At 37.1% G+C, this 12040-nt stretch overlaps 2 protein-coding genes across 6 annotated transcripts; one reads left to right on the top strand and one right to left on the bottom strand.

Annotated features, from left to right (window-relative positions):
• Positions 1-2470: 2470 nt before the first annotated feature.
• On the top strand, positions 2471-6158 carry LOC121802348 (peptide chain release factor 1, mitochondrial-like). 5 transcript variants are annotated; one of them, XM_042202013.1, is made up of 11 exons: positions 2473-2739; positions 2828-3128; positions 3273-3371; positions 3439-3622; positions 3734-3782; positions 3866-3944; positions 4045-4119; positions 4200-4277; positions 4445-4563; positions 5402-5497; positions 5600-6158. In XM_042202013.1, the coding sequence occupies exons 1-11, from the start codon at positions 2636-2638 to the stop codon at positions 5658-5660; spliced, it is 1245 nt and encodes a 414-aa protein (XP_042057947.1). In that variant the 5' UTR covers positions 2473-2635; the 3' UTR covers positions 5661-6158. The 5 variants fall into 5 exon arrangements, with proteins under 5 accessions (XP_042057943.1, XP_042057942.1, XP_042057947.1 ...); XM_042202010.1 differs by having other exon boundaries at positions 2474-2739; positions 4445-4603; XM_042202009.1 differs by having other exon boundaries at positions 2471-2739; positions 2831-3128; positions 4445-4603; positions 5402-6158.
• Positions 6095-8006, bottom strand: LOC121802349. The gene is made up of 3 exons (XM_042202014.1): positions 7700-8006; positions 7031-7608; positions 6095-6864 (listed from the first exon to the last, which is right to left on the bottom strand). The coding sequence occupies exons 1-3, from the start codon at positions 7923-7925 to the stop codon at positions 6223-6225; spliced, it is 1446 nt and encodes a 481-aa protein (XP_042057948.1). The 5' UTR covers positions 7926-8006; the 3' UTR covers positions 6095-6222.
• Between the last annotated feature and the right edge of the window lie 4034 nt (positions 8007-12040).

Genomic DNA, 12040 nt, shown 5'->3' on the forward strand with positions numbered 1-12040 from the left:
CATCACTTGAACATAAGGGCTGTGGAGAACTGTCTGAGGCAACAATTAAGTGTTCACTTCCTAAATCTCTGGATACCTCTGCCTGTCCGAAATTATTGAAGCTTGAAAGGTCATGAGGGGGTGAATTGAGATCTGGTTGATACCTATTTTTTCCAAATTCCACTTGGTACTTCCACTATGCACATACATGGCGGATATGAGTTGGCTTTTGCACATACATGGCTGATATGAGTTTCCGGTGAACCGTTTGCACATACATAGTTGTTGTTCTAATTTTCACCGTTTCACCGGAAAATAGGCTTTTGCACATACACCGGAAAATTGATATTTTCACCGTTTCAGCCAATTTTCGTCGTTTCACCGAAAAATTTTCGCCGTTTGCACATACATAGTTGTTGTTCTAATTTTCGCCGTTTCACCGGAAAATAGGCTTTTGCACATACACTGGAAACGGCGAAAATTTCAGCAACAACTATTTCATATTAGAATTTAGAATATCAATTTGAAGAAGACCTAGACTACTAGGAAATAGTGTAACAATGGCAGTGATCAGTGTTCTTCACACATTTATATGAGCATGAAAACTATGTCAAAGTAACAGGATTTGGTACCTTCAGCAACGAATTAAAACCATCGCTTCGGTTTCGGAGGTGGTGGAAGAGGATTCGGTGGCGATGGCGGTGGCGGCACCGTTGCGGAAGATCGACTGCTTAGGGTTTGGATTTGGTACCTTCAGCAACAAATTCAAACCACCGCTTCGGTTTCGGAGATGGTGGAAGAGGATTTGGTGGCGATGGCGGTGGAGGCACCGTTGCGGAAGATCGACTGCTTAGGGTTCGGATTTGGTACCTTCAGCAACAAACCACCGCTTCGGTTTCGGAGGTGGCGGAAGAGGATTCGGTGACGGTAACGGCGGCGTCGGCGCTTCGAAGGAAGCGTGCCGGAAGATCGACTACGTAGGGTTAGAGTTCGATGGTGGCGGTAAGACATTAGGGTGAAGGATGCGCAGCGTAGGTAAACCTAAAATTGCTTTAGATGAGCACAAATGGGCTGAATGGCAGTTGGCCCAAATAGAGACAATTACAAGTTAAGTCTATTAAATCAATTGGCCCATATGTGAGAGTTATAAGTAGATGTATTTTTTATTTGATTGGGTAGTTTGCATAATGAATTATATTATGTTAATATAATTTTACCCATTCAAATATTCAATTTAATGTAAAAAAAGAGTGTAAATCCTCTTGAAAAATAATTTCTTATATACATCATTAGAATAATAAATTTTACTGCTATTTATTACAACAATAACTTTTATTCATAGGATGTAGGATGCACATCACTCCCTTTAATGGCTTTGACCCGTCATCCATCTCCCCGTTTTTTAACTTATTTTCTTGTTGTTTTTACCGTCTCATGTAGCGACAAATCTGATCGTTAATTTATAGGCAACTCGAATGACGAGACATCTGGATACTAGCCTAAGGATTTAAGATTGTTCCATATCCAAAGGCAAAGGAACGTACTTGTTTGAGAAAGTTTAGTTGTTTCTAAGTTTAAAATACTCTTTTATGAATCATTCTAAATGAGAGGGCCCTTTCTCGTAGTGTAGTCAAGCATGCACTTCAGGTAGGATAAGTCAATCCATCTGCCATCATTTCTTACTTCTTACGATAAAGAGGCACCTTGAGTTCGTGAAATGGGGATGTCGATCAACCTTCATCCAAGTCACATATGTTAGGAGATCAATAATGATGAATAGCATTGTGTTAGTGAAACATGTGTATAAAGAGTGGCTTGACAGAGATATTATGGATTAGAAAACTGGTCCGTATAATATTCTTCTTATTTTAGCTCACCATATCCCAAGGCTTCAACTTTGTAGTACATTTCAAGCATGTGTAATTGAAACTTCACTAGTAAGAGTTCACAAGAGGCTACAGCATTTTTCAGCTGAGAACTGGGAATTGTGCAATTCTATAATGCCTGGCTTTCGTTCCAGCTCTTATTTTGGTCGCCTGATAGCAACAGCCCCAGCGCTATCGAACTCCATTATAGATGAAAATCACGTTATCTTGAACAATTTCTTCAATTTGAAAGTAATTTTGTTTCTTCAGTAGACATTTCATCCTGCACATCAATGGAAAGGTGTGATTGAGGATTATTGTTGTTCATGGGGCTTTGCAATAAATCTAGTAGGGAGTAATATAAGATTGTACAAACCGCCTAGTTTTCTTTAATTACATCAACTGATTTTCTTGTGATCTTGCTCAAGCAGAAATTCAGAAGGCAGTTACTCACTCCCTCCCATTCTTTCTATACTTCAAAGGCTCTCCAACTTCAATCATTTTAAAAAGAAGAAACTACCAGGGAACTAGCTACACATAAAGCATTTAATACATATATATCAAACTGTGTAATAGGCAAAATTTACTTGAATGCTACGTATATTCTACCTTTACAATGCCTTCAGCAACATCAATTCTACCCCCAAGACAATCGGATCTTTCTCAGTTCGGCATGGACACAGGGAAAACCGCTTCCTCCTCTCTTCTTTTCCAACTTAAAACTATCTATGTAAGCCTTGAATTGATCGAAAAATGTCAGCTAAGAAAATTTTTACACCAAGTTCCTCAGCATGTTCCCGAGCCTCTGGTGTTACTTCAACATCAAAACCCAGTATAGTTGCATTTTCCTTTTTCTTCTCAAGCATCACACTCGCCTTCTTCACATCCTTCTTGCGTACGTACCTTAACTGCCGGTGACTCCAATAATACTTTAATAATAATATTCTATACTGATTTCATATTTTAAGTGGTTTGATTTAAAGCAGGAAAACCGAAAATTTATTCAAACGGATCACGATGAGCAAAAGAGCAGCATTCTGCAAATCCAAACTCTATGAATTTCACTCGCATTTCTTCAATCGCCCCATAATTGTTTACCGGCCGCCGCAGCACCGCCGTATCCACCTCCTGACTGCGAAAACACTCTTCCGCCGTCTCTACTCCGCCAGAGCTGCACTGTCCCAATCCCAGCCCCAACTCTCCAACGATCTCATCAACATCATGGAACAGAAACTATCAGCTATTGAAAATCGACATGCTCAATTAGAGGCGATTCTCAACCAGGTGATATATGCGTATTGTTTCGTTTCGTTTCGTTTCGTTTCGTTTCGTTTCGTTTCGTTTCATTTCATTTCATTTCATTCACTCCTATTACCTGTTCGATCAATTTCCTCTGTATAAAAAATGTCTAATTTTTGTGAAAGATAGCCGGATGCCTCGCCGGAAGAGTATTCGACGGCAAACAAAGAGCTGAAGAAGCTCCGACATACAATTGATGTGGTGTCTGAATTGAGAAAGAAGCAGCAGGTACTAGCACTATGTCCATTTCCTTCGTTGTGTACAGTAGAGCTTATCTATGTTCCTGATTTTGCAGGAGATTGGGGGCATAAAATCACTGATTGATGAAGCGGAGGAAGACAAAGACATGCGTGAAATGGCTGCTGATGAATTGGGGCAGGCCTCTCAAGAAGAGGAGCGTCTGCGGTATATGCTGCTCAAGTCATTGCTTCCGAAGGATGATGTCGATGAACGCGATTGCATCCTTGAAGTCAGAGCAGGTAGACGTTATGAATGGAAATGCTTTATCTGTATCCTAGTGTTCTCTTCTTGATGCATGCCTCTGAAGCTCCGTACTTAGTCATCCTAATGACTCTCAAAGTTTGTTTTAGGAACTGGAGGGGAAGAGGCTTCATTGTTTGTGATGGATATTTTTAAAATGTACACTCCTGTTTCTGTGGATTGATTGATATCTCAAGTGCTGTTTTTCATCCATTTCATGACTCTATCATTCAAATACATAGGTATGAGAAGTACTCACAGAATAAAGGTTGGAGGTTTGAAGTTCTTGGTGTGGCAGAATCCGATGTTAAAGGTTATAAGGTTGGTTGAGTATTCTTTAAATACCATGTTACCTACTATTGTGTTTCATATTTTCAGCCTCACACGCTATTGTTCTTTGAAATGTTTTATGATTCCTCAGGAGGCTAGTGCCGCAATCTCTGGTGCAGATGTTTATGGAAAGCTGAAATTTGAGAGTGGAATTCATAGAGTGCAGGTTTTTCATAAATCTATCTGCATTTTGATTGATTTGTCTTCTGTATTTCATCAGATAATATGAATACCATTCTTTTATAGCGAGTTCCGATGACTGAGAAATCTGGGCGAGTTCATACCAGTGCTGTATCTGTTGTTATTCTTCCTCAAGCAGATCAGGTCCAAATCCATTCCATTTATAGTTATGTTCCCACATGTGACAAAAATGTTAGCAAAACATATTAAGAATGACACTTTTCTCAATCATTAGACAATAATAATGCCTACTAATTTGAGTCTGCATTCAAGTTTATCTTACTTCTCTGTGCTGTTTGAAACTTCTGCAGGTGGATGTTCAAATCAGGAATGAAGACCTAAAAATTGATACATACAGGTCTGGTGGTTCAGGTGGTCAGAGTGTAAACACCACTGATAGTGCCGTCAGGATTACTCATATGCCAACTGGGTTAGTCGTTGCCATACAGGATGAGCGATCCCAACATCAGGCACGAAATCTTATTTGCAGTTGCTAATTCTTCTTTCCAATGCAGGACTGTTAGTATTACCCAGCAGTAATTGTGCCATTGAGTAATGACATGCTGGATTTCCTTCTAAAAATTCTTAGTTGTGTGCTTAAAAATGATTGGCACTGAGGATTTGGTCATCTAATAAGACTGGCAGTTATTACAATTTTAAGTTTGTATAAATGCATGATAATGTATAGACTGCTTGTCATATGCACTACCCTGTTATGCATTTAAGATGAGTTTGTGATATGAACATGTGCAACCATATTATACGAATGGAATGAATCCTCATGTTTTTTTTTTGGAATGAATCTTCAAGTTCACCAGTTTTAATTTGGATAACTTATATACTGTAGAAAGAATTATGTCCGTTTATCTTCCACTTTTGAGTTTTAGGTCATCTGAGTAGCTTTGTTCGACGTAAGTTTCAAGTTTAGAAGCATTTTTTTCTCAAGCTTCTTTTCCAACTGGTTGTATTACAAGTGGAACTGATCTATTTTGTAATGCTTGCAACTTCATGAAACATAATTATGCAATCCATTAAAATATGTACTGCACTATCTCTTTGTTCTACAAAGAAAAATATTGTATTCGCTTATATACTGAACCAAAATACTAGTGAGTTAATGTACCTTTTCATTTTACTTAAGGTGCGGCTTCAATACTCACAAATCTTTTAGACATGTTTTGATGTTAGGCATGATAAATTTATGAAGATTGTCACATGCCTCTTGATTACCTGAGTCTGATTTTCTCGTTTATTTATTGTTTCATCAGAACAAGGCCAAAGCACTTAAAGTATTGTGTGCGAAGTTATATGAGCTGGAAAGGACTCGGCTTGATGCAAATCGTTCAAAACTTAGAACAGAGCAGGTAATGATGGTCTTCAAGTTGAAGCCTATTAATTTGAAGCATTGGCCTATTGATAGAAGATCATTATGCATATTTTTTATAGTGTTTTTCTGCACTCAACAGATTGGTAGTGGCGACAGATCAGAACGCATCCGTACATATAATTTCCCTCAAGGTCGTGTAACTGACCATCGAGTTGGCATCACTAGTCACGCAATAGATGATATAATGGAGGGTGAGGATCTGGACACATTTGTTGACGCTCTCATCTTGCAACAAGAAATGGATGCCATTGCATCTTTCACTTCTACATAGCAATCGAAGAGTTAAACTGGCTTTTACTACCTTCCATTTGCAGTTGCAGATATGCTACTGTTCTCCGTCAATTCTGTGGGACTAACCAAAGATCTATGTTTCGACCCGCAACTGCTTAATCTTGTACTATTCTACTGCGAATAGATCTGTTAAGTTAGTTGGTTTGAGATTGCAATTTGGCAATCACCTGCTGTTAGATATTGATGGTGGTTTTGCCATGTTTTGACAGATGCTTTCAAGACCGAACATTTTAGCTAGAGAAATAACTAGAATATTAATATATCAGATGATGTTGTTTGTGGCTTTAAGGCAGAAAAATAATTATATTGAGGAAAAGCAAGCTTGCTTGCTTACTTTTTTTTGAAAATAATGTTGTGTGCAGTGCTAATTAGTTTTGGTTGCTCTGCTAATGCTATGATACATTTTGTTGATCAAGTAAGAATGACATCAAACTCACTGAGACTCCATTCAGCAACTTCTTCTTGATTACTAACAAAAATCTCAGTCCCCACATCAAGAGATGTCCATATTCTTCTTGCAGGAGCCGTATCCGGATCCTGATAGAAGTAGAGCCGGCCGGAAAGGCCTCCGACATCGAGCTCCCAGGTACGCCCGTCTCCCACCCATCCGTCACCCTGCTTGGTAGGGTAGCTGTAGTCTTTCCAGATGGGATGAGGAAGCAACTGCACCAGCTCCTGCGCCTGTGGATTGCTGTAGGGATCGCAGGTGCTGTATGGCTTCTCCGCGTGCTTTGCGTTGCCAGGTGCGCAGTAGTAGTGATAGGCTCCGTAAGGGAAGTTGGCAGTGTCGTTTCTGTGTATCTTGGTGTCGTCCGGGGTGATGTGGTACGGGGGGCAGTTGCCGATGTTGGTGGGGCTGCACCACGCCTGAGTTGCCGGGTTGATGATCATCTCCGAGTACCGTGTCACGTCGGTCTCCACGTCGCCGTCGCACGGGGCGCCGTTGTTTTTCCAGCAGCTCCCTATGTCCATCAGGTAGAACTGGCTCTTCGGACCTCCCCCTTTCTTGATGTCCAAACTCAGTTTCACTTTGAAATTTGGGGACTCTGGCAGCTGCAATGCAATAAACAATCACCATCATTGTCTAACTAATTATTCTTCTTGGTATCATATCTCAACAGAAATTGATTGTGACAAATGCACCTACACCTACCTACCTACCTATCACAACACAATCAATGTATCATTATTGATTTAGAAAAAAAATCAAAATTCTTACAATTTTGAGCATTCCTCTAGTGTCATAATGGTAGCCCCCAGAATATCCTTTTGTTGCATCAGCTCTCAAGTAAAGCATAAGCCATGGATACTTATTAGAGGTCTTCAACTTATGATTGAAAACCCAACTCCCACTCCCAACTTTCTTCTCCCACACAACTTCATAGTAAGAACCAGCATTGGTGGAATTCGAACTCGTGTCGTAACTCCCGTTGAATCCGCCCCTCATCAACGTCCCGCCCTCGTACAACCCGGTAGGCTGGTGGTACAAGGTCGGCTGATTCATACACCCCTTCCCGAAACACGGAAACCGCCCCGGCTTAAACGGTGGCGCCTTTTTCCCGTCCTCCGGGCAAAGCCCGGATCGGGTATCGTAGTTACCGTTTTTCAGCATCACCATCCAAAACTGCCACGGCTTCGGGCTGTCAGAGACCTCGCACAACGATCCGAGATAAAGCTCCTTCGCGGCCGCGTATAGGTCCGGGTCGTTCACCGCTCCCGGGCTCAAACCCGGGAACGGCGTCCCCACTCCTAACCTGTTGTCCGCTTCAGACACCTTGTGAGTTATGGGGCCCGTGCCTGTAAATCACAACAATGTCTTTTAAGTCGAGTCTTTTATATTATATATTATATTAAAAAATAAAATTAAAAATAACCCGAAATGTGTCACCTTGAGTGAGATCGAAGCAATCCGCGGCTCTGGGGCTCCCCATGCCGGGGGCCTCGGCGCCAACTTCGTTGCAGAAGTTCCAAGCCTCGAACGCCACCCGCAGCCCGTCCCTCTGCATTCCGGCATCTCCGACCGCCGAAGCAGCGGCGGCGGCGGCGGGGGCAATGGTGGTGATAAAGAATGCTAGTGTGATGGTGATGGTGGTGGGGAATAAACGCAGCGGCATTGCGAAAGGGGTTTTGGAGTGATTGGTGATGAGTGTATATGTATTTATAAATAGAAGAAGGTGAGAGAGAAGTGAATTTGCAGTGAAGGTTGGAGTGATGTGCCCCACCATTTTTATATTCATATGAAAGCAGAGCTGTATGTATGCTCCCACTTTCACTTTTTTTGACCTTTGTTGCCGCCCATTCCAAAAGCACCCTTTTCCATTGCTTAGTCTCGTGTCTTTAAAAATCAATCGGAAAAATCATAAAAAAATCATGAAAAAATAAATTTGTTTGCAATTGTTGAAACATGGAAAAATCTACTCACTTAATTAGGCGAATTATTACATGAGACTTTGAATGGGTACTTTGTTTATCTCTCCTTTTTTATACTACTACTATTTCATTTTGTGAATGGAATCACATGTCCAAAACTTTTTACACTGATATCATAGAACATGGTATTGTTTCCGTAGCTGTCACTCTCTCTCTTGAGTTGTCCGTATCAGCTAAATACTTATAGCAACTTAATCACACAATAATTGAAAATGGAAATCAATTTGTAAGTATTTATTCGTTTAAGTTCCCTTCTTAAAGTAAGTGGTAATTCGTATTTATTCGCTTGTTATTCCTTTAATCTTCGCATGAAGGCTTTCCTTCACCAAAGTTTGTTGGTTATTAATTCCATTTACTAGAATATACTTGATTGGGAACAAATTATCTGTATACCAACACTTCAAATATCGATTTGACTAATATTTAAGAAACAATAATTATGTAGTAATCACTTATATAACATTCATTAACTAAATCCAAGAGGTAGGAAATTTGAATATTTAATCAGACCTGAAAATAGGTTATAACTGACAAATTTAAAAATTAGAAAATAACTATCAATCCTAGTTCATTACTACTCGTATATGACAAAATCAACCCTGCTACTTGACACTTTTAGAAGAAAAAAAATAAGCGCCAAAGAAGCGAATTAGTTTACAGAATAATAGAATATCGTGTTTGGTTTGGATATAATCAGTCTTCCTGTTCAAAATAATAATAATAATAATACCACTTATTTTTTTTGGAAAACTTGCACTAATTATGTAATGAAGGTAAAAAAAAAAGGGGGGGGGGGGGGGGGGGGGATGTTAATTTAAGCACATTTGTTTGGTTCCACCAAAACTGTAAATTTATTGCCTCGAGCAAATCAATGTGGATTGTTCTCTATAGTATTTCGACTAAATTCAATTTGGCATGTACATCAAAACAAATCAAATTTTTGGTCTTAGAATACATTATAGTATTTGGTATATTTTTTAGTCCCAAACAAAATGAATTGATCTGAAATTGATGGTCAAATGCATTTTAACATATTTTTTATGATTATATTATACTAGTAATTTATTTTAGTATTAGAAAAAAACTTTTCATGTGTCACGCTTGAAATTACAAAAAAAATGTTAGATAATAGTACTTAGGGGAGTGATCAATTGTTGTCTCACTCTCTAGTTGCTAATTACAACTATTTTAAGACCATAAGATTTAAGAATCTAGTGGTCTAAATTTTGTCACGTGAAATTTTCGTTTTTATTAATTAAATTGATTTAAGACTATAAAATTTTGTCACGTGAAATTTTGTCTAGTGGTCTAATACTAAAATTAATTACTAGTATAATATAATCAATATGGTTTAAGTGATTAAACATGTTAAAATGCATTTGACCATCAATTTCAGATCAATTCATTTTGTTTGGGACTAAAAAATATACCAAATACTATAATGTATTCTAAGACCAAAAATTTCAGATCAATTGTTGTCTAACTCTCTAGTTGCTAATTACAACTATTTTAAGACCATAAGATTTAAGAATCTAGTGGTCTAAATTTTGTCACGTGAAATTTTCGTTTTTATTAATTAAATTGAAATTGGTGTTTTGGATGAAAATGTCAATATAGTGTTTTGAAAATATCAACACTGTGCTTTGAGAATGTCAACGCATTGCTTATGTTAACACATTGCTTTAAGAATGACATTCTACATGTATTATATTTACATATTTTATATATTATGTTGACATTTGTTGCTATGCGAAAAAATTAAAAAATTTTGAAATTTTTTCCAAATTTTGACATTGGAACATATGCAAGTGAGATCTCGTTAGAATCCTTATAAAATTATCTTTAATTTGATATATGTTGTGCGAAAAAAATAATTTAAATTGAAAAAGTTATATGCGTTTTAAAGTTATAAGATATTTTTCAAAAGTTTGTTACAACTAATTTGGTGTAAATTGACCTTAATATCGCGTTTTGTGTTGATCGTATTGACACTCCGGGCCTGATGATCTAGGCCTTTGATTTGAATATCTAAGAACTGTTATTTAATTGTAGTTAGCAATTAAGTATTGAGTTAGCTATCTAACACTACTCATGGTACTATATAACTAATTATGAAGAATTTATTTATAAGAAGATAAAAAAATATTGGGAAAAATATAGTAAGAATAATTACGTGTTAATTATTTAATTAATTGCGAATGCATACAATATTAACGATTTCAACTCTGCTTTGATAGTTATTTTCAACGATCACATTAAAATATGATTAAAAAAAGTGCAGTAGTAGTAGTACTACTAAATATAATGCGTGGGATGAAAAAGTTTACCAATTTTAGAATAGCCTAATGTTTCAATAGTCCAATGTGTAACTACTTCATGTGATTACGTTCTAAATAGATCTCTATATATTATTTTAAATCTCAATAGCATGTAACTACTACAGATAATTATGGTCTGGATTGCTCGATATAAGTTAACTACTACTCAATTAAAATTAACATATAATAGTGTCATTGGCGTCATGTAATGTGCACAGAGCTTAGAAGAGAAGTGTTAAACAAATGTTCAACTGTTCAGTCTGAGATTTAATTAAATCTAGGATTATCCGTCAGGACCAAACTGTCCCGAGATTGAATTAAATCTAGAATTATCCGACATTAATATTGTCATATTACACGACAATTGTCTTGAGATTAAAAACCATATCATATCATATCATATCTATCCAACCAGATAATATTCATAAGATACAATCTCGTGTAACCAATGAAACCCAAGGTAGAAGCTGAAAAAGAAAGTTTGGAACTTACCCTATTAATGTATAGACTTGTGATGCATTGGCCCTAGCAGTTTAGACTATGTAATAGTTGATGCCATGTCTATTTTCTTTTATTTGGGCCGATTTCCCAACTATGATCACCCCATCATTGCCACTTTTAACCTTAAATTACCCCAATTAATTTTTTCTCTATATTACTCCCATTTGAAAGTTTGCGTACCAATAATGGATCAAGGTGGGTTCGGAGGCTAAAAAAATAATTAAGTTCGGCCTTTAAAGTTATCGTCGTTACCCAAGACTCGATTCATAGTTTTTTCGATTCAACAATGATGCATAAAATGTAAGCATGGGACCATTTATATAAATATTCATGGGACTTGGTTTTTAAAACGAAAGAAATTGGTAATTTATAGAAAAAGTACAAAATAATCATATGTTTGAGTTGTAGAGAAATGATCGACAAAGATCAAATTTTCTTAAGAAGTTCTTGGTAATGAGGTGCGAGTAATTCATAGAAGAAGAATAAGAAAGAACTGCGTGATGACGTGGAATGGTCGCTCACATTGGCGCTCATTAGGAGCGCTCACCAGTTTATTTCTTTTGAGTTATGGAATAGTAGTATATTACTAACATTTATATTGATTTTATATATAAAAGAATACTTGTACTAATCATGTAATGAAAAACAAACTCTAATTTGCTGTTGTTAATGGAGTTGGTTATTTTTAAAGAAAAGCAAATTAAAGTTGACCGGTTAATTCTCAATAAATTGAGAATTAATGGTTCCGATAGATAGCTAGAGATCAATACGAAACGTGTAGTAGTACTTTGTACTATTCTTTACTGTAAAACAGATTAATAATTTTTTTTCTCCTTTTATATCTTTAAAATACATATGTTTTTATTTATATTACTAATATGTTCTACTTTATATTTTATGCCTGATTTTCAATTTTCAATAACATATCTAGTAATCAAAACTTGTTTTCCTCATGTTATGCTCTTGTTTGTGAACTTGAT

The sequence above is a fragment of the Salvia splendens genome, chromosome 5, assembly GCF_004379255.2.
Source record: "Salvia splendens isolate huo1 chromosome 5, SspV2, whole genome shotgun sequence".
Taxonomy (NCBI): domain Eukaryota; kingdom Viridiplantae; phylum Streptophyta; class Magnoliopsida; order Lamiales; family Lamiaceae; genus Salvia; species Salvia splendens.

Bases quoted from the DNA above. Each gene is read 5' to 3' on its own strand.
- LOC121802348 (XM_042202008.1), top strand. From the start codon at position 2,636: ATGTTCCCGAGCCTCTGGTGTTACTTCAACATCAAAACCCAGTATAGT. The intron at 2,740-2,827 runs GTACGTACCTTA...TTTGATTTAAAG, and splicing joins CTTCTTCACATCCTTCTTGC to CAGGAAAACCGAAAATTTAT. The intron at 3,372-3,438 runs GTACTAGCACTA...CTGATTTTGCAG, and splicing joins AATTGAGAAAGAAGCAGCAG to GAGATTGGGGGCATAAAATC.
- LOC121802349 (XM_042202014.1), bottom strand. From the start codon at position 7,925: ATGCCGCTGCGTTTATTCCCCACCACCATCACCATCACACTAGCATTC. The intron at 7,609-7,699 runs GTGACACATTTC...TGTGATTTACAG, and splicing joins TTGCTTCGATCTCACTCAAG to GCACGGGCCCCATAACTCAC. The intron at 6,865-7,030 runs GTAAGAATTTTG...ATTGCATTGCAG, and splicing joins CTAGAGGAATGCTCAAAATT to CTGCCAGAGTCCCCAAATTT.